A 23,353-nucleotide genomic window follows, 5' to 3' on the forward strand; every position below is an offset into this window, starting at 1 on the left:
GAATATGGCCAAATACTTTGTCATCATATGAAAATAAAATTATCTAGATGCAAAAGGTATGAAGGGGAATATGGTAAAATTGGGGTATGACATGTATTGACTGTAGTCTGAAAGGATATGTGTCGATATCAAAGCATATATTTTTAAACAAATAAGTCCAATACAACGAAAGTGCTTGGAAGAATTTGAGAAAATTTTATAGCTAAGAAAAAGTAACGAATATTTGACGAATAATCTAGTCGTGCAAAAGAAGACGAATTATTCTTCATCGATGGGGCAATGCACGGGCGAAAGCATGTATTGCCCATATTTATATATTTTCTATAAATTATGTTGAAACTCTCGTAATAGAAATAACTTGGATTGTACACTGAGTACGATAACCCTAGGCCTTATCTGCATTAATTGGAATTTAAGTGATTTTTTGCTAATAAGTTGTTTTCATTTAAGTGCTTTTTATTTAAGTTATTTTCACCAAAAATCATATTATTGATTCCTATATATATACATTGATATGACGAAATTCGGTACTTAAATCATTGGTCTCAGTGGTTCGATATATTTTTACTACTTCGTACAGTTGTGCACTTGCGGCGCGTTAGGTGTACATATTTCGATCTAGTGACGAGCCTCTGGTTCACAAGAGAGGACCGGTGATGAGTCTGGTACTTCGGCCCAATGTTGAGTTCAGGTTCAGATATGGGACCTATGACGAGTCCTGGTTCAGAGAGGGGACCATTGAAGGAATTAATTAATAACATAACTCTGATATCAAAAAAATTGGTACCACATCCATTCAAAAAATTTAGTAGCATAACTCTAATTAGTAACATTTGTGATTGATTACTGTTGTGAATGATCTATGTGATTGATGATTGATATTGTTGAGCTACCATTATTTTTTTATGCATCATTAACATTTATGAATGTATTCTCACCCCTGTTTATTTTTATGTTATTCTTTACCCCGATTGTACAAATAATCAAGCATATGAGCCTTAGTTGCGGTTGAGTTGGAGGATGACATGGTGACCTTCTTCGTGGTTTATCGCTTTTGAGTTTATTTTAGTTTCGCGTGTTACTCTAATAGTGTAACATTGGGATGGGTTACCTTTACTATTTGTGTTCTGCTAGTTGTTTAATTGAACCTCTTTTATTTAAATGAAGTGGTTTATATATTGAGACAATTAAAGTTAAAGTTAATTTATGTTATTAAATTCCGCTTCTATATGAAAATTTCTGAGTAAGATGTTTTATTTTGAGAAAATGTAACACCGTTTTTTAGAAAATTATTTTGCATCTTTATTAAATAAGCGTTTGGGGTTCAGGGTGTTACACCATCGACCTTTCTTTGTTTCAAAAAATTATAACATTCTCATCAAGTTTGTTCTTAAACACCCATTTGGTACCAATGATGTGTTTACCACTTGGTCTAGGAACAAGTTTCCAAATTTGGTTTCTTTCGAATTGATTTAATTCTTCTTGCATGACAAGTATCCATTGATCATACCCTAATGCTTCATTAATCTTTGAAGGTTCTATTTGAGAAATAAATGTCATATTCAAGAAAGCATCCTTGAGATTTAGCCTTGTTGAAACTCCTTTGCTAATGTCACCAATAACTTTGTCGATTGGGTGATCACGATGGGTTCTCCATTCTTGAGGAATATCAATTTGACTTTTCTCTTGTTGAATGGTTTCCTCTTTGTGTTCCGATTGTTCAACTTTATCGTTTTTAACAATGTCTTTGGTAGGCATTTATAAAATATCATCATCACCATAAACAACTATATGCTTATTAGAGGGATTATATTCATCAAAAGATACACGCATTGATTATTCAGTAGTTAAATTTATTTTATTTTAAATTCTATAAGACTTACTTGAGATAAAGTAACCAAGAAAGATACCTTCGTCGGATTTCTCATCGAACTTACCGAGATTGTCTTTGTAATTGTTAAGAGCAAAGACCTTACATCCAAAAATATGAAAGTGAGCAATGTTTGAATTTCTTCCCTTGAAGAGTTCACATGGAGTCTTATTCAATATAGGTCTTATAATTTCCCGATTTCTTACATAACATTTCATGCTTATCGCATCCGTCCAAAAGTACTTTGGTAGGTTTAAGTCGCTTATCATGGTTCTTGCAAGTTCAATAAAATATCGATTCTTTCTTTCAACTACTCCATTTTATTAAGGAGTCCTTGGTGCTAAAAAATTATGAAAGATGCCATTTTCCTTACAAATCTCTTCAAATGATGCATTTTAGAATTCTCCACCATGATCACTTCTTATTGATGCAATTTTCAAGGATTTTTTTATTTTGCACTTGCTTTGCATACTTCTTAAATGTCTTGAAAGTTTCGCTTTTCTGCACAAAAAATAGTGTTCAGGAATATTTTTAGAAAAATCATCGATAATAACTAAGGCATATACATTACCTCCAAAGCTTCTTGTCCTTGATGGACCAAATAAGTCCACGTGCAACAATTAATGTGGCTTTGTAGTTGTTACCATATTATTTGACTTGAAAGTTGATTTGGATTTCTTTCCTTTTTTGACATGTATTACATGATTTATCTTTGAAATATTTTATCTTTGATAAACCAATAACAAAATCATGTTTGACTAGCTTCTTCAAATATTTCATATGAATATGGGCAATTCTCTTATGCCAAACCCATGCATCATTATTGCTTACCATATGACATTTTATTTTTCAAAGATAAATCCTCTAAGAAAATCATGAGAATTTTGTTAATTATTTTACTCATAAATTTTATCTCATGTGTGACTTCATCTTCAATTAAGCATTCATCTTTGGTGAAATTGATTTTGAAGCCTTTGTCACAAAGTTGACTTATGCTAAGAAGATTGTGCTTTAGTCCTTCTGCCTAAAGTACGTCTTCAATGGTTCTGAAAGGTGTTGATCCAACTTTGCCTATGCAATTTTTTTTCTTTATTGTTGTCCCCATATGTGACAAAACCCTTGGCATTTAGAACTAGAGATGAAAATTTGTTTATATTTTCGGTCATGTGCTTAGGAAAACCACTATCAAAATACCATATATTTGTAGAGGTCTTTAAGCAAACCTACAAAGAAAAATAAGATTTGTTAGGTATCCAACGTGCCTTGGGTCCTTAAAAATTAGTTCATTTCTTGATCCACATATAATGGCCACTAACAACACTAAAATTCCTTATATAGCAAGCATTACATGTGTGACCTTTTAAACCACAATAGAAACATGTAGGAACAAAGTTACTTTTATATCTAGGAACATGATACTTTTTTTGAACAAATATTTTCTTAGGATGATGATGAACATTTTCCCCTTTGTTCAATTTCTCTTAATTGGATTGGTCAATTTCCTTAACAAATATAGTTTTGAATAACCAAGTCTACTTTTTTCATTGGAATATCTTTGTATACTAAGGATACCTTCAAATCCAATTTGTCCCTTGTCTTATCTTTTAGTAACTCTTTTTAATTGGATAATTTGAAAATAAAGTGAATCTTTTTGGCATCAAAAGTCTCGTGTTAAATGGAATCTAGAAGAAGATAGAAACACTACTTACTACCATAGAATGCCAAAGATTAAAAGTCTATAGATCTGATTACTTATTTGAGAAATGGTGATTACTTATGTTACCAACAATTTGAGTTTTACAGGAAACCATCAAATTTCTGATGAGCTCATGGAAGTCATTCTCAATATGATTGATAACAACATGAATAAAATGCTCACCATGATACCCTCTAAAGAGGAAATTTGCAAGGCAGTCTTCAATCTCAACACGAATAGTGCTCATGGGTTAGATGAGTTCGGTGGTTTCTTTTATCATGCTTTTTGAAGGAGCATTGAGAATGATGTCTGCAAAGCCATTTACTAGTTCTTCGACTCTGCTTGGATCTTTCCAAATTACAATTCCAACCCAATTATCCATATCCCCAAAATTAAGGAGGCGGATTCAATGGATCATTTTAGGCCCATAGATCTTGCAAATTTCAAATTCAAAATTATTACCAAGATCCTTGAAGATAGGTTGGGTACCCTCATGGCTCACTTAGTTTCTAAGGATCAAAGAGGTTTCATCAAGGGGGAGCACATTAAAGATTGCATTTGTTTAGCCTCTAATGTCAATTCTAAAAAAATGGTAACGGTCTCTTCGAAAAAAGTGTATCCCTCTTACGAAAATGGCGGTCTTGGCATTAGATCCCTAATCACTTTAAATGAGGAAACTAATTTGAAGCTTGGGTGGAATATGATGGCTAGTGAGGATTCTTGGGTTAAACTCCCGAAAGCTAGAACTGTAAGGTCTTATGGGAGCCTTAACTACCACATTTTCTCCTCTATTTGGACTTGAATCAAATTTGAATTGAGTCTTCAGAAAAGTCAATGCAACCGGATTTTAGGCAAAGGAACAAGCATCAACTAATAGTGATGCTACAGATCAACTGACATGGCCTCATGATGCCTCAGGTAAGATGTGTCTTAAAGTTGCGTACTTGATTAAATCAACTCCTTCGAACAACCTGCCTTGGACTAGCCAAATTTGGAACAGGGACATCCCTCCTTCTAAATCTATGACGATATGGAAACATTTTCTGGGAAACTTCCTACTGGTGATCAGCTTATGTATAGATGGTGCAACATTGCCTCGGTTTTCTCTCTATGCAGATCTTGCTCTGAAAACTTGGAGCATCTCTTTTTCTCTTGCAGTTATGCCAGGAGGCTTTGGCACTGGTTCAACAGGAATCTTAAAGCTAACCTCTCCCCGACCAGCTTAGATGATATTTGAAGAATAGGCGGTCACTCTTTGCAATGCTCTCTTGTCATTAACTCCAGGATAATCTACATCGTCAATGGCATTTGGAATTCTAGAAATGCTTTTAGATTTAAGGACAAATCTCATATTGGCATTAGTACTTTGGCAATTATAAAGGATCAAATTTCCCGCACGGTAAACAACACTATCCTTTGTGCCACATCTTCCATGGATGACTTCCTTATGCTAAAAGCTTTTGATATATCTCTTCGGCATGGTTTTAAATTACGGTTGCAGTCACGGATGCAGTTGCGTGTGTTGCGATTGCGGCCATTGCGGTTGCTGCGATTAGTATTGCGACCATTGCGGCGTGAATTTTTATTGAAAGATATTTAACATACACCATTGAAAAAATCTTGATGTTAATCTTTTACATTACAAATGAGATTAAATTGAGATTTTGGGGTCTCAAACTTTCAGTTAGTATGAAAATATGTGAAGAAACATTCGTGAAGTTGTTTGATGCGAATTCTAACCTAGTTGAACGCGTGATTTCAAATCACACCGCAATTTCGGCCTGATGCGGATGCGGAGATGGCCGCATCAACAATATTACGGTCGCAATTGCGGACCGCAATTTAAAACCATGCTCTTCGGCCTCCTCGTGCTCCCTCTATCAAGGAGATAATTTGGCAACATCCATCCCAAGGATGGCTCAAATATAACCGCGATGGTGTTTTTTCTCCTATTAATGCTAGAGTCGGCTGTGGGGGAATTGCCGTGCTTTCTTTTTCTGAAAATGTTAACTGTATCTCTTTTTTTTCTTTCGAGTGCAGGGCTATTATCCGAGGTATTCAAATTGCAAAGGTAAGATATTGGTCTAAAATTTGGATAGAAAATACTATTTTCTTGTCGTGCAAGTTTTATCTAACTCCTCCATGATTCCTCGACAATTGAGGAATCTTTGAAATGACACTATGAATTATATTCTGCAAATATAATTTTTGATTTATCTCATATTTATAGGGAAAAAAATAGTTGTGCAGATTTCTTTGCAACCATAGGTCTCACAACTATCTCCTTAACTTTCTTTGATGAAATACCTTTGGGTATTAGACCAGATTTTGTAAACAATAGGTTTGGAATGGAATTTTTTAGGTTATCTTCGGTTTGTTTGAGTAGGTTTTGATATAGTCCCTCCACTTTTTATGTATTTTTTTTTATCAATATATCATCTTTATTCAAAAGAAAGAGTAAACTTTTTATAAAAATAAATTAATTTATGTTACTATTTTATTATAATAATTTCCTTATATATCAAAATATTTTTAAAAAGAATGTAAAAAAATATTTGTAATTATATTATTATAATATTTATTTATTATAATATATTATTATAAATATTTAAAAAATATTTATTATATTATAATTATTTATTTATTTTTATATAAATTTTTACAATTTGTGAGAGGTTTATCCTCTAGCAAAAAAAAGTCTTATTGATTTGTCAGGAGTTTAATCCCTAGTAAAATATGCCACATCACCGAAATTCAAGATCAGGAAAAATCAACACCCAGCAGTTTTTATTCTATCATGCTCTATATTATTTACTACAAACACTTTAAGGTTAATCCATAGTTCAACAACTAAACAAAACTGTGGTTTAAGGTTGGATACAAATTTTTTAAGAGCCAAGTTGGAGTTGGGATTATTGACTAGACCAAAGATGTTACAATAAAAGCATTTCATTGAGGAATGATTTATGAGGTTACCTTTCACATGGTGGTGTAAGTTCTTACTATCTTTTGATTTAGTATACTTTTGCTTTTCCTTCTGATTATTGGAGAGCACCAACTGAAATCGGGAATCTTTGTCGTCATCCATTCTATTTTGCTCAACATCATCCATCTCAGCCATGTTGGGCAACAATTGCTTTTCACAATTTCATATCCTTTTGAACCATGGGAGGAAATTGGTTTGGTGAAATCTTCCTTTGTATTGTCCTCGTGATCAGCATCAGGATTTAGATGTGTTAGCATCAATAAAATCTAATCTCTCAGAGCTTTGAGATTCGTCATTATTATGGGCAGTAAATTTTAAAGATTTAAATAGTTTTTTTTTCTTATAAATTTGTCCGTTTTTGTTTTTCATCTTGTATCGTTTTTTATGAAGTCCTTAAATATTATATTTCATTTGATTTTAGTTCATAAAATCAAAATTGGTAGAAAAATCTGCAGATCTTCGAAATTTAATTTTAAAGATTAAAATAAAAAAAAAATTAATATTCAAGATAATTTTTACACAAAAAAAAATATATAGAGTGACGAAAATCAAAAATACTCTAAATTATAGAGACCAGAAGATTATTAAAGTCAATCTTGAATTAATCGAGTCTAGAGACCTGTCTAGTCTAATTTTAAAAACAAATTTTTGAATAGTATCAATTTTATCTCGATCCACACCACTAGTACCATATTTTTCAAGTTCTTTTACTTCCTCTAAATTAGTCACAAGGATTTGGTTTTCTTTGTAAAGCTCATCGAAAACATCTAACTTTTATGGTCTTTTTTGTTTAGAGCTTTAGGCTCATCTTCTCTATCATAAATATTTTATTTCCAATCATTATTTAATTTAAATATGGTTTGGTTCAGTGCAATTCATTAATCATGAACATTCCTAATTATAATGACAGAACGAAAATTTTACCTTGTACCCCTACAGTTAGCCCCATACCCCTACAAAATTTTAAAAATTCCCATTCTACCCTTAATTGGTTTAACCAATTTACCATTTCATTTTTACCATTCAGTTGAAAATTTCAGAAATTACACTTTCACACCCCTCGCATCGGAGCTCCTGCAAAATGACTTCCGGTATGTATTTTTCCCAAACCGGAAGACTTAAAGAATGATTTCCGGAACACACAAAAAAGCAAACCGGAACACTTCATGAAAGAGTTCCGGTTCAATTAAAAAAAAATTACAAAACCGGAACACTTCTTGAAAGAGTTCCGGTGAACAAATTTTACATACCGGAACTCTTTGGAAAAGTGTTCCGGTATGTATTATACGTGTTCCGGAAGTCTTTCAAGAAGTCTTCCGGTTCGCTATTTTTTTTTTTTTTTTTTTTGCAGGAATGGAGAATCTTCCCCAAATATGTGTAGATACTACTGATGCGTTTATGACGACGGAAAGATTTGGTACACGAGAAGAGGTTATCAGATGGATTAAAGAGGTTAGAATCAACAATAAAGTAACTGTTATTATCAGTCGTTCAGATACTGAAACGGGGAAGAGAGGGAGAAGTAACAAAATAATATTTGGTTGTGATAAAGGTGGGAAACACAAGATTAGTGATAGTGGTACCCTAAGTGCGTCGAAGAAATGTGGATGTCCATTTAAAATCAGGTCGACTCCGGCGAAAGATGGATCTGGTTGGAAGATTGATGTAAAATGTGGGTTACATAATCATGGTTTACCGGATAGATTAGAAGGTCATTCGTTTATTGGTAGGTTGACCACAGATGAGAAGCAACATGTCGCTGATTTGGCAAAGATACATGTAGCACCTAGACACATATTGCTTTCCTTGCAAGACAATTATCCTGAGAATGTCACTCGGATTACGCAAGTATACAAGCATAAGAGTGTGATACAAAAAGAGATAAGAGGTCCTAGGAGTGAGATACAACATCTGTTTAAGCTTATTGAGGATGCATGATATGTGTATTGGAGTAGAAAAAAGGATGACTCGGAAGTGGTGAGAGAGATATTTTCATCCCACTTCAAACAGCCCCTGTAAAGACATATCTCATCAAATACACACCATGCTCTATGATCCTCAAATGGTCGCCATATGACGTCGGCAGGTGTCAGCTCGTCCAAAATAGGTCGTAAATCATCGACCTTCAGGACTCCCTGCCTATACGACCATCTCATCGCTCGGGGAAGACCACAGTTATCAGCAGGTTTCCAATTCTCCCCTCTTTTTCCAACAGTTGGAAAGTACTCGTGAATCCAACACTGTTACAAAATACAAACATAATAAATAAAACAAATTAAGTTAACATAATTTATAAAATGAATCCAACACTTAATTAACATAATTAAATTATATACCTGTAGGAGAGTAGGATATCCACCGAGCTGTTTGCAACTGTACATGGACGCATCTCCAAGATATCGGTAGAGGGTAACTAGTGCAGCTGCTCCCCAACTATATCCTGAACATCCATCCAAGTCCCTAAATAGGAGGAGGTATCATGCCTCTACAAGTGTAAAGGTCTTATCAGCAAATATGGTGGAACCCACCAACATCAATAGATATGCTCTAGTCGCATATGCCCAGCTGGAAGCAGCTCTATGATGTACGAATAAATCATATAACCACTCCAACTTGTAATACGACCCCCTACAGCTACGAACATGTGACTGTGCCTGACCCTGTGACACTCCTAGGTAGTCAACAACAAGTTCAACAACTAGCTCTTCAGTCACATCCTGAGGACTCCAGAAGATACCCCTGATGGGCAAGTGAAGTAGACATGCGACATCATCTAAAGTAATGCTCATTTCACCAAACGACATGTGAAATGAAGATGTCTCTAGATGCCATCTTTCCACAAATGCAGAGACAAGATTTGTGTCTATCTTGTTCAGACTCGTTCTCTGCAGTGAAGATAAACCGGATCTAGATACCCAACTCTCCATATGTGGTGGAAGAGCCAATGGAACCCTAGAAGTCAACTTCAGTCCATGTCCGACAACCTTCAACTCTTTCTTTGGACCTCTTTCCTAAAAACAATTAAAACACATATTAGAAAACAAATTATAAAATGTTCAACTATTATTCATTTTCAAATATAGCCCGTTTACTTACCTCACCAAACCATATATGTCGAGTAACATGATGCTCGTACTTCACCGAAAGAGACGTATCGTACGGCCCTCCTGGATATCCAGCCGGCTCAGCTGCAGCTGCAGATGAAGATGCACCCCGGTCTACCGTGCGGACTAGAATCCGGCCATCTGCACCTCGTCTTCGAACCACTGCAAAAAAAATGTTTAAAAAAATAATTAAAATTAAAAATAAAAAAAATTACGTACCGGAACACTTCAAAGAAGAGTTTCGGTTAGAAAAAAACATAAAAAGCCTTCCGGAACACTTTTTTAAAGAGTTCCGATATACATCATCAAAACCGGAAGTCTTTAAGAAAGACTTCTGGTATACAAGTATACAAACCGGAAGACTTTCTAAAAGACTTCCGGTTCAGTGCCCCTTAAAGGCAACAAACCGGAACTCTTTAGAGAAGTGTTCCGGTATACAATTAATGAACCGGAAAACTTACTCTGAGTGTTCCGGTTTACAATGCAAAAAAGTCAAATATTTGTCTTCTCCGGAAGTCTTCAACGAAAATGGTAAAAAAAATTTGAAATGGAAAATATATCCTATTTATATGAGGGCATTTTGGTCAAAAAAATTTAAATGTAAGGATGTGGATACAATTGTAGGGATACAGGGTAAAATTTTCTGACAAAACTATGTATGTGGATTATGGATTAGGATCGGGTGTCTTTTCATGTCTTTCCACAAATTCTGTCTTTTTGATGAATCACATACACCAAATAATATCATGTGTACAATTAAAAAAATTGAATTAAAATAAGTTATTTATTTATTTTATTTTTTATTATTTTAAATAGGTCATTCATTAGACTAATTTAATGAAATAAAACATTGCAATCAAAGAAAGATAAATAAACAGTATTATAAGTGGTTGGCAGGTGAGGTCGATGACGGCTGGGAGTTGATTTTTCCTGATATTAGAGTTGGTATTAAATCTGTCTTCTAATTAAATTTTACATGTGATGATATCTGGACTGACGCTGTGCAAGTGGAGCAAATGCTCCCGGCATAGGGCTCCAAATTTTAAAGGTCTCAGTTTCAAAAATTTTGATTTTTTTTATAAATATTAATAAAAATAAAAATAATATTATAAAAAAAATATTATGATAAAAACTTAATAAATATAAAAATTAAAATAATTATAATTATATTATATTTTTATTAATATAATTGTATTTCCTCCTAAATGATTGGAGCTACCCATACCATGATATATATGTTTTGGTGCATCTGATTAGTCAGTCGGACAAGGTTGGTGGAAAGCCACCTTGTCTTTTCCGCCTTGAAGACACCAAATCTCAGCTGCCACAGAATTTGCTTAAAGTAGAAATTTCTATATTCTGTCCTAATAATTAATTAAACATGAATTGTTTTTTTATTTTGTTCAAACTTTTGCGGATAAGTACAAGTTGTAACACTATCCTTTCCACTATACTTTAATATAAAATTTAGTCGATTCATATAATTGTATTTATTAATTAAATTTTTGTATGTATCTCGCTTAAATATATGTCTATATGTTGAATAATCAAAGTTTTACGGCAACCCATTCGCTTTGATTGAATAATGATAGTAAAAGACATAGTCCCATATAATACGTTTCTTTCTTCCAAGATTGTTGAAATTTCTTCCTCCAAGTTTAGCTTATATTTTTCTTTATCGAATTGAAGTTGATTGAAATTGATATTATTAATTATTAATGAATTTTAAATATTTATCTATTTTGAATGAATTTTAATAGATTGAATAATAATAGTAAAAGACATAGTCCCATATACTACGTTTCTTTATTAAATATTTATTTTTAAATGAATTTTAATGAATTTGTCTATTTTGTTTTTATTCACTGAAGGTATCTTTGACAATTTCCGGAATGATTAAAACACTTAATATATTTATCGTATTTTTCTCGAATTAAACTAGATTCCATTAGTCGTACATGGAATTTTGTCAATAGAGTTTTCACTACCCTTACAAACCCACTTTCGCGATCATCATAGAAACCATAGAAATAGCAACGATAAAAAAAAAAAACCGAATTTAATGTCTCCACCAACGAAACCACCAGATCTAAAATCATTATGGATAATACATATTTTTATAACTTTAATTTCTATTTATTTTTGTTGGAAGAGAAGAGAAAAAAAAGAAAAAAAAAGAGAAAGCGGATAGAAGAATGAAGATTCCTACCAAAGTTAATAAAAACTATTATATTATAAATATGAGAAAGACATTAAAAACTAACTAATAAAATTAAACTTTATTTCATTTCTTTCATTGAATAACTAATGTCTCAATGAGGCTCCGATATATATATATATATATATATATATATATATATATATATATATATATATATATATATATATATATATATATATATATATATATATATATATATATATATATATATATATATATATATATATATATATATATATATATATATATATATTATATATATATATATATATATATATATATATATATATATATATATATATATATATATATATATATATATATATATATATATATATAAAATAAAGATTTTTTAATGCATCATTTATGTTTCTTAGCTATTACGCGAAATTATTTAAATGTCCATACTTTCTGGAGATGCATCTTCGGACGCACCAAATTCTAAATGAATGTTGAAATATTCTGAATAACTTTAATAACTTCAGACAAATAATACCGGGATGTGACTCTCATCAAACAACATTACTCTAGATTGCTTCTTAATAGGATCGTTGTACGAGGCAATATTTTCTACTTTGAAAAGAATTTGATTGAACAGGAACTATCGCTTTCGCGTATTCAGAACAAGATTTGACTCTCTAATTTATAATGTCCACTGTCATGTGTGACAACACTTTTTGCGTTAAAGTAGTAAATCCTATTTTAAAAATTCAGACTCTTTACCCAGTTGAAAAGTAATTTTAATTGGAATATTTAACTTAAAAGGGTTCCAAGCTTTCGCTCTGGTAACCGGATCCTAAACCTATAAGTGCGTCCGCAAATAGTTTTAAAACATCCTTCTAGAAATATTAGACTTTTCTAGTTAATTAACAAAGTGCTTTCGCGGTATTGATTAATAAAAAACAAACCAATCTTATTCTTTAATGTCGGACGACTTTCGATCTTACCCGACGTTTTCACGGCTCTACTTTCGTAGTGACCCATTAAATTGAGTTCAGAAAAATTATATTAAAACCAAAATAGCCCACAATTGAAATCCTAAATAAAAAACAGTTAGAGTACCGTCAAGTGACGGTCCTCACATCCCAGCATCACTAAATTAGCTGAACATGCTTATGACAAACTGTTAGCTCATAATTTCGACGCTCATTTTAGAGTTACAAAATGGAAATCCCATGTGAAGAGGTTTTCGACCGAATATGACATTAGGGAGATCTAGTCGAAGGTCTTGGATGAGAAGGGTCAGTGTGCGGTTAGGACTTAAAACTATTCTCTAGTGTTAGGAAGACGGTTGGAGATTCAAAATTCAAATAAAGGAGGGAACTTTATTCTTATCTGAAACTGCTGAAGGTACACGTGGAGCATAGTGGATAGTTGCACCCATGCAAAGTGCCATTTGTCTCAAGTTGATTAAGGGGCCATTGGAAACAGTTATTTTGATTAGTATAAATAGAAGGTCTTAGTGTTAGGATCAGTGTGTGTCAAAGTGTGTACAAAATCTATAAAATTTACCAAGTACCCGTGTGAAGAGGAACCATAAATTAAGAAATGCATGCTTGTTTTACACCATTGTCAGTTACTTTGAAGTAATATAATTTATCTTTATTTTTTCCAGAAATACTTATTTATTTTAAATATTCTTCTTTGCTGCTAGTTATCGTCATTTCTTTTTACAATCTTTCCTTTAATTGACGTTAGTCTTTTATTGTCTAAATAGTTCACTCATTATTATCATCACAATACTGTTGAAGTATTCGTATTCACTAGAGTTCACTTTAAACAATTAGCACATGTCCTAGGATCAATCAAATTGATCCTGTAAGTAACCAAATTTAGTAATTTGGAAGATTAACGGTTGTTTACCAATTTTCACGGTAAACAAATTGGCATGGCCAGTGGGACAGTGCTGACATTTTTTAGAAAATTGAAATTGTTTTTCCTTATTCTGGTTATTCAATCATTTTCTCCTTTTTTTTAAAGGAATTCGTTGTATGTTATTAAGGAGTGGTAAAGTAGCCATAACCAACGAACACAGACGAATGGGAAAATCCACTACGAGAATGACGAATTTAAATGCGCCAGATAGCCAAAATTCTTAAAATTCATCAACCAACAATATACCTCCCCCTTCCTCTTCGATAGGGGCGAACACGACCACAATGCACATGTCTGAAACGGTTCCATCTACGGCAAGTCCAATGCCAACGAATTCGATTCCCCATACTGAACCGATTTTAACTTACATTGGGCCTAGGGCACCTCCTCACACCCCCATCGATTAGAAATGTTCTAAACAGGCCTTTGGTACCCCCTGGTTTCTCTATGCCATTTGGTGGTCGAGAACATCTGTATGGAATGCCAACTTCAGTGATGGCAAGTTTACAAAACGCTGCTTCGACCTTCTCAAAACCAGTAGTTAACATAAACTCCCTAGTACAAGGGTCTAGGGTCAACGTGGGTCGAAACAACCAATCCTCAGGTTTGAGACACTAGACACAAATACCTAGCCTTACTAATAATTCTGTAGCAGTATGGAGACAACAAATGGACGAAAGCAACCATGAGATGGTCCAAATGCTTACCCAAACATTGACCACCGTATTGAATCCTTTGATTCAAAATACGGCTCAGTCGAATCAACAAATGACAGCGCAGGTGGCGCGAATGTCTGAATTCCTGGGTCTACCACAGCCTCATCGACACCCTCCAAGGGATTGGGTAAGGGAAAACCAGGGGGCAACCTTTGAAGAAGACCATACTATCAACCAGATCCCAGAAAATCAACCGCAACCAGAAATGGTGAATCAGAAAGTAGAAGTCGGACCCCCTAGGATCGAACCACAAATCCCTAGAGAAAGGGAGTTAAGGATAATAATGGTAAATCGAAACCAAAACGCTGATAATGTCATACGGCAGATTCGACATGACGATATGGCAGCAGATAATAATCTAGCAGCCATAGTCGAAAGGATTATGGTTCAAAGTGGGTTAAACTTTAGCCTCCAAAGGCCAAATTATACATCACCTTTGTCGGAATATATCCTACAGGCAGAAACACCCCCTAGAACAAAAATCCCCAAATTCACTAAGTTTTCTGGGGATACTACTGAATCCACTGTCGAACATGTGGCTATATATTAAATCGAGGTAGGAGATATTTCAAACAACTAAAGCCTTAGGATAAAGTTTTTCCCAAGTTCTCTCACAAAGAATGCCTTCACGTGGTTCACCACCTTGCCACAAAGTTCCATTCATACTTGGAATCAGTTGGAGAGAATGTTCCATGAGCAGTTTTACACGAGACTAACAAAGATAAGTCTGAAGGAGTTAGCTAGCATTAATCGAAAGTTTATTGAGCCAATTGATGAATATTTGATTAGGCTTCGATTACTCAAAGCTAGGTGTTTCACGCAAGTTCCAGAGCATGAACTGGTCGAAGTGGCTGTTGGGGGCCTTGACTATTCTATTAGGAAGAAGTTAGATACTCAAAATTTGAGAGATATAGCCTAACTAGCTTATAGGGTTCGACAGTTAGAATGTTTGAAGGAAGAAACGGCTAGAGAAAATAAGAATAAAAAAGTAGCCTATGTCGATTTCAGCAATGATGACGAAGGATCCTATAATGGGCCTTTAGACTTCGACGAAAATGAAAACGACCTTGCTGAGTTGAAGCAAGGATGACCTTACGCATGCAAGGTTTTGGCCCCATCAAATGGAAAAAACCCTATTGAACCAGAAAAGAATGATAAATTTCCTAAGAAAACTTATACTTTCGATGTTACAAAATGTGACGAAATCTTCGACTTGTTAGTTAAGGATGGTCAAATGATAGTACCCCCGGGTGCTAAAGTGTCTCCTTTAGAACAAAGAAAGAAAAGAGGGTTTTGCAAGTACCATAGTTTTCTGGGTTATAAAACATCTCGATGTTTTCATTTCAGAGATCTTGTGCAGAATGCCATCCAAGAAGGGTGACTCAAGTTTGGAGAGAAACCTCAGAGCCAGATGAAGATCGAATCTGATCCTCTGCAAGTGAATGATGCATACTATACGGAGCCAGAGTAAGTGAACATGGTCGAAGTCACTGACGATTTCTACATGACCGAAGTAACCGAGGACTTCATCAACGAATCTGTCATGGTTAGGATTTCCAAACGTCTTGATCAGGAATTCTTTAATGACTTCATTCAGGAAGCTGTGGGAGATGCCACCAACAAGAGCGATGATGTCTTCGACGCTGGAATAACTGAAGATTCCAACCTGATGATAGTCACCAAGGAAATCGCTGATGGTTTCGTGTAGATAGATAAGTCCACTAAGGGCCTTCAATTACAATTCCATAAGTTGGACATCACTGAAGATGTCAACATGGAGGTCGATATGGTTGACATATCCCAGAAGACCTCTATGAAAGTTGACAATGAATGTAGGAAGAATATAATAAAATAGCCTTACCCAAAGAGGACGAAACACTGTCTGCTTTCCTCCGGAGGTGCCAGAAGAAGCAATCAGAAGTTATGTTGTGCCCCCAGTGAAGTGTTGCGTTCAACAAAAAGGCAGCCCAAAATCTCGAGGGAGTAAGGAGGGCAAAACACCAAGGGGGTCACCCAAGTTTTTCAAGATCAACAGGTTGTTCAGCCCATAAGGGATTTCGACCCAAGGAGGTATTAAGATCCAAGATGACCGATAGTGAAGCTTGATGAAGCAAAACGAAAGGGTTCTGCTACTAAACCCATTTCTTTCAAACCCAACGGTGAAGCTTCAAATGAGAAGTGGGTAAAGCCCATAGATGGCAGGAAACACGGCCAATGAAAATGGAAGAGCTTCAAAGTTGACAGAGGTTCGTCATTAGCTTACCGTAGGGAATTTCAGGCCGACAAAAAAACCTCCCATATCTCTGAAAATTATAAAGGGAAAAAACCTATGACAAGGTCTTAATGGAGAAGGGAGCAGAGGAGGAGGAAAGCCCAGAGGGATTCTAGCGAAAAAGACAAAGTTGAGTCCAGCACCAACGTACATGCAAGGAAAAAGGAGGACTTAGGCTTCAACAAGAGAAAATTTAATACTCCAGCAGAGACGGCTAGAGAAAAATATGATTGAATGGCTGTTGAAGACGAAATGTTGACGGGTAACTTTAACTCGAGATCAGAGGCTTCTTTGGATATTTTAGTCGGTGTGGTGTCTGTGATGCCCAGGGAGTTCGACCGAATCACAGAGGTCGAAGATACCAACAACAATGCGGATAGAGAAATGGCTGCTCATAAACCAGTATGTTACTACATGATGAATAATGGTTGCGTCGAGGAGCAAAATTCCTTCTTCGAAAGACCCAACGAGGTTATAAAGAGTCATCTTAAACCTCTCTTCATTATTGGGAAGATCGAAGATATCCCCATTAATAAAATTTTAGTGGACTGTGGTGCAACCGTGAATTTGATTCTGCATCACATGTTGAGAAAAATTGGCATGTACGACACTGATGCCAAACCTCACAATATGGTGTTTTCCAACTATGAGGGTAAAGTGGGTTCCACCCTTGGTGTCATCCAGGTCAAGTTAATCGTAGGAACGAACACAAGATCCACAATGTTTATGATTGTGGAGACGAAGGCCAACTATAATCTGTTACTTAGAAGGGAATGGATACATGGGGTCGGGGTTGTGCCATCCTCAATGCACCAGCGAATTATCATATGGCGTTCAGATGGTATTGTGGAGAATATAGAAGCATACCAATGGTACTTCAAAACCTCTATCAACCATACCAACAGACGCCAGTTCGACAAGCATTTGGCCAATATCGCTCCATGTGATTCGTCCGATTTTGCATTCACTACTGATGACAATGCTTATTGTTCCCTATCGTTGCACCCTTACAATGGCTTTTGCTGGGACAAAGAATTGGTGGGCGAAGACGAATTTGGGTACTTAGGAGCGTCAGAAATTGAACCCATAGGTTTGGGAAGCGAATTTAGTGCCGGTGACTGAGTTCAAAGCGCTAAAAAGGATTTCAGCTTACATAGCCGAAAACAAGCAGCAATCAGCCTTGGAGGCCGAAGTAAAAAACATGGTTGTCGAAGCCAGTAAATATTCTCATCAAATAGGTCTTGGAAAGGACTTTGATCTAATGCCACCTGATAAGGTTCAAAACGAAGATCAAGGCCATAGGCTCGACGTTATCTACGATGATGAGCCTTTGGGTTTCGAGAAAGATCCGCTAGCAATAAATGTTAAAATGCTGGCTTAAGATCCACTTGAGGAAGTAGACTTGGGAGGTGGATTGATAAAAAGGCCGACTTACATTAGTGCCAATATCAACCCTCAACTCAAAGTCGAAGTAGTCCAGTTGTTGAAGGAGTTCAAAGACTGTTTCGCACGGACTATGACAAGATGCCTAGTTTGAGCAGAGATCTAGGCGAACTGAAGCTTCCAATCAAGCCTGGAAAGAAGCCTATCAAGCAGAACCCTAGGCGATTTGCACCTGTAATACTCTCAAAGATCAAAGAGGAGGTCGAAAGGCTTCTTCATTGTAACTTCATTCGTACATCTAGGTATGTCGATTGGTTAGCCAATATTGTGCCTGTTATTAAAAAAATGGTACTCTGAGGGTTTCCATAGACTTTAGAGATTTAAATACTGCAACCCCAAATGATGAATATTCAATGTCGATGGCAGAAATGCTAGTCGATTTCGTTGTAGGCCATGGGTATCTTAGCATGCTCGATGGATATTCTGGATATAATCAAATATTTATTGCGGAAGAGGATGTCCCAAAAACAACATTTCGAAGCCCTGGAGCCTTAGGCACCTACGAATGGGTGGTAATGCCTTTTGGCTTGAAAAATGTTGGGGCAACCTACCAGAGAGCAATGAATTCGATCTTCCATGATTTCATAGAGACTTTTATGCAAATTTACATAGATGATATTTTCATTAAGTCTGTTTCAGGGAAGAGCCATATAGACCATCTTCGACGGTACTTCGAAAAGATGAGAAGACATGGTTTGAAAATGAATCCTCTAAAATGCACTTTTTGTGTGCATGCAAGGGATTTCTTAGGCTCTGTGGTCCATAAAAAGGGAATTGAAATAAACCAGAACAAGACCAAGGCTATAATGGAGGCGAAAGCGCCATCGACAAAGAAAGAATTGCAGTCACTACTGGGCAAGATCAATTTCCGGAGGAGATTCATCTCAAACCTTAGTGGGAAGACACGATATTTTTCGCCATTACTTCGACTAAACAAGGAAGGATTTAAATGGGGGCAGACTCAATAATAAGCATTCGATAAAATTAAAGAATACTTGAGTCATCCACCAATCATGACACCTCCTTGCAGAAATAGGAGTATGAGATTGTACATATCTGCATCTGGCAAGACTTTAGGGAGCATGTTGACTCAAGAGGATGATAATGGCATCGAAAGAGCCATCTAGTACCTCAGTAGGGTCTTAAATGATGCAGAAACTAGGTATAGCATAGTTGAAAATTTGTGTTTATGCTTGTATTTCTTTTGTACAAAGTTGAAGCATTATATAAAACCTGTTGATGTTTATGTTTCATCTCATTTAGACATCATGAAACATATGTTGTCCAAGCCAATTTTTCACAGTCGAATTGGAAAGTGGGCGTTATTGTTAACTGAATATTCCTTAACGTATATTCCATTAAAGGCTGTTAAGGGACAAGTGGTAGAAAATTTTATAGTCGGCCACTCCATAGCTGTGAATGCACTGGACTATCTCTAAATAGAACCTTGGAAGTTGTACTTCGGTGGGTCTAGTCACAAAGATGGAACATGCATAGAAGTTTTAATTATTTCTCCCAATAAAATTCCAACAAAACTCAAGTATAAATTGGAGGGCCTTTGCTCGAACAATGAAGTTGAATATGAAGCCCTCACAGCTAGACTTGAAATATTGTTGGAATTGGGGGAAACTCGAGTCAAAATAATGGGTGAGTCAGAGTTAGTTATAAAACAGATCACAAAAGATTACAAATGTATCAAGGAGAATTTAATTATGTACTTCATAATAACCAGTCGATTGCTAAAAAGATTCGAGATGGCTAAAATTCGACATATACCTCGATTGGAAAATCAAGTGGCTAATGATTTGGCTCAAATTGCATCTGGGCACACAATTTAAAAAAAAACTGCAAAAGTCATCGAAATCAGAAGAAAAGTTGTATCAACCAGATTATCCCCATCATACTAAGAAAAGACAAAGTTGGGATACGCTGATGAAGAAAACTTCGAAATATTGGCAATAGACAATCTGACAGACGGAGGTTGGAGGAAACCAATAGTGGAATATCTATAGAATCTAACGACACCTTCTGATCAAAAAACCAGGTATCGAATGTTAAGTTATTTTCTTTTGGGATTGGATTTGTTCAAGAAGTCTTCTGAGGGAGTCTTGCTTAAGTGCCTTAGTGAGTCAAAGCCATATTTAGCCCTTTAGACTGTCCATAGTGGGGCACACCAAGTTGTCCATAAGATGAAATGAATCTTATTTCTCCAAGGGATGTACTGGCCTACCATACTGAAAGATTGCATTGAATTTGAAAAAGGATGCCAAGAATGTCAGGTACACGCAGGTATACAACATGTCCCTGCGAGAGAATTGCACTCTATAATCAAACCTTGACCATTTAGAGGTTGGGATTTGGATCTAATTGGGGAAATTCGACCACCATCATCTAAGAATCAGAGGTATATCCTGGTGGGCATTAATTAATTTACGAAATGGATCGAAGTTATACCTTTACCAAATGTAAACCAAGAAGATGTGATCGATTTTATCTAGAAACCTATTATTTATAGATTTGGAATCCCAGAGATTGTCACAACAAATCAAGGGTCAGTATTTACTGGTCGAAAGATGCAAGAATTTGCTAAAGAAATGGGTTTCAAATTGTTAACTTCGACGACATATTATGCTCAAGCTAATGGACAGGTCGAAGCCTCTAATAAGGTGTTTATTGGTTTGATTAAGAAGCATGTGGGGAAGAAGCCTAGAAATTGGCACAAAACTTTAGATCAGATTTTGTGTGCATGTCATACTTCTCCCAAGGAAGCCACGAATTCGACCCCATTTCAACTGACTTTTGGTCATGATGCAGTTCTACCAGTAGAAATTTACCTATAATCCACAAGAATTCAAAGGCATCATGAAATTCCATCATAATCATATCAGAACATGATGTTGGATGAATTAGTTGATCTAGATGAAGAAAGACTAAATGCCTTGGAGTTATTAAAATGGAAGAAGAAGAGCGTAGAGAACTCTTATAACAAGAAGGTAAAAATCAAAACATTTTCGCCTGAAGACTTGGTCTGGAAAGTGGTCCTTCCAATGGATCGAAAGGAATGGACCTTAGGGAAGTGGTCTCCCAAGTGGGAATGCCCTTTTCAAATTTTGCAAGTGTTCCCTAATGGTGCCTATGAGATTGAGGAACTTAATGAAGACAAAAGAATCTTGAGATTAAATGGGAAATATTTAAAAAAGTATAGGCCAGCGCTCTAGGAAATAAAAATAAAAAACGAGTAATTGTGTATAAGTTAAGTAGAGCCAATATGGTAAAAGGTGCCAAAATGGTTTAAATTTGATTTAAAGGCCCAAGGGGCTAATATTCATTACAATTAAGATTGATACTCATTACATCAAAATAGGCAAAATGTAAAGGAGACTAAAACTAAAAAGGAAGATTGGCCTTGATCTGAAGGTACTTTTCTTTGAGAAGTTCCAGACGCTTCTCACATAAAGACCTTTTCGACCGGAGAAGTTTAATTTCAGATTCAAGTTTTCGAGCTTTTTCGACAAACTCCATGCCGAATTCTAGTTCTTTAGCCATCAAAGCATAATCAAATTCTAGGAGTTCACTTTTTCTTCTTTCAGCTTCAGAGATTTTTGCCTGCAGTTCTTCTATTTGTTTTCTCCACGAAGAAATATCACGATCATGACCTTCGATCTTTTCTTTATTCTTTTGTTTCGACTGCTCCAATTCCATCGCCTTGTTGGTTGACTCAGTGGCGACATCCCAAGAAGCTGCCTCAGAACCAACTTTTTTTTTATCTCTCATGTTAGCTGAGGTAATAGCTTATGATCTTCGACAACTTGGTCGATCATAATGCATATCTCCAAGATAACATTGGCCACTTCAAGAGAAGCTTCTAGCAAATTGACTTGATTAAGAAGAGCCCTCAAGGTTAAGGGGGGAGAAGGATCAGCTAACAGCAGCAGGAATAGGTCACCCTTAAAGATCTTTTCCTTAATTTTTTAAAGCACTTCGTCCGCAGGCGTACTCGAAGGTTGATCATCAGATGCCAAAGCAGTGCTAAGGCTTTTCTAGGAAGAACTTTCCCTGAAGCTTAACATATCTTTCAGATATTCAAGGGGTTGGCTTCATTCAGAATAGCCAGTTCTTCTGCAGAGAGACCCCCAATACTAGTCGAAACTTTGCCTGTTGGAATAGCTGCAATGGTTGGAGTGGCAAGAGTTTGACTCTGAGCCTGTCCTTCGCCTATGTCCCGGCCGCCTCGTCATTATTGTCCCCTTTTTCGAAGCCTTCATCATTGTCACCAATAGGGATTGTCACCCTCTTGCTGGGGATCGTCTGTTCCTTCGATGTTGCGTGAATCGTCTCCAGGATTGTCTCCAACTTGAACTTCTTCATCCACCACCATGGTATCTTGGTTCACTCCAGCATCGTCTTTTTCGTTTGAATTAGCTTCATGATTAGAACCGCTGGTTTGAGAGTGTTTAGTAGTGGTATTTGGTGGTGAAGTATCAAGCTCACTAGAAAGGGGTTAATTGATTTCACTGATGGAGCTTTTTTCAGATGAAGGTCGATAGGTGGGTTTGCCAGCGCTATTTAGGACATCTGCTATAGAAGCTGGCATAGAGGAAGTTGTAGCTTTGGTTCGAACAACAATGCTTGCGCCACCCTGAAATCAAAACAATCGAAAAATGAGTGGTGAAAGACAGTAAATGAACTAATTAAGATAGAGGGAAGTTGTTTTACCTTGTCTCCTTCGACCCCAGGGCTCGAGTTATCACTTTCACTTTGAGTCGCTTCTATCTTCGCCATGTCTTCAGGGGTAGGCTCTTGGATGGTGAGTGGATAATGCCTTTTCTTGGAAAGTTTTGTTGGAGGCTGGCTCAAAGCATCAATGATCTTTGGTTGTTGTTTTCTCTTCCTAGAGGTTAGGTCGAGCACAGGTGACAGATCCTCTTCATTATGATAAGGGGTTTTTATGGGTTTATTTTGGATTTTTATGGGGGTTAGAGGAGGTTTTCGAGTAGCCTGATATGAGTATTGGAGTGTCAGTACCATTAAACATAATAAAGATTAAAAAATGGCAAGACAAATATATACCTTTGTAGGCTTACTATCTCCCTCAGTCTTCGATTCGAATGGCTTTCTGATTGTTGGTTTCTTGGGTGGGACCCTGGTGGCTAAAAGAAAATAACATATA

The 23,353-nt window shown here is 35.9% G+C and overlaps 1 protein-coding gene across 1 annotated transcript; it reads right to left on the minus strand.

The window, feature by feature from the left end:
• Positions 1–21,570: 21,570 nt before the first annotated feature.
• On the minus strand, positions 21,571–21,957 carry LOC127102917 (uncharacterized). The gene has a single exon (XM_051040233.1). It carries the CDS (start codon positions 21,955–21,957, stop codon positions 21,571–21,573), a length of 387 nt encoding a protein of 128 aa, XP_050896190.1.
• Between the last annotated feature and the right edge of the window lie 1,396 nt (positions 21,958–23,353).

The sequence above is a fragment of the Lathyrus oleraceus genome, chromosome 7 (assembly GCF_024323335.1).
Source record: "Lathyrus oleraceus cultivar Zhongwan6 chromosome 7, CAAS_Psat_ZW6_1.0, whole genome shotgun sequence".
In the NCBI taxonomy this organism is placed as follows: Eukaryota; Viridiplantae; Streptophyta; class Magnoliopsida; order Fabales; family Fabaceae; genus Lathyrus; species Lathyrus oleraceus.

Excerpts from the sequence above, each read along its gene's own strand:
- LOC127102917 (XM_051040233.1), bottom strand. The coding sequence starts at position 21,957 with ATGAGAGATAAAAAAAAAGTTGGTTCTGAGGCAGCTTCTTGGGATGTC.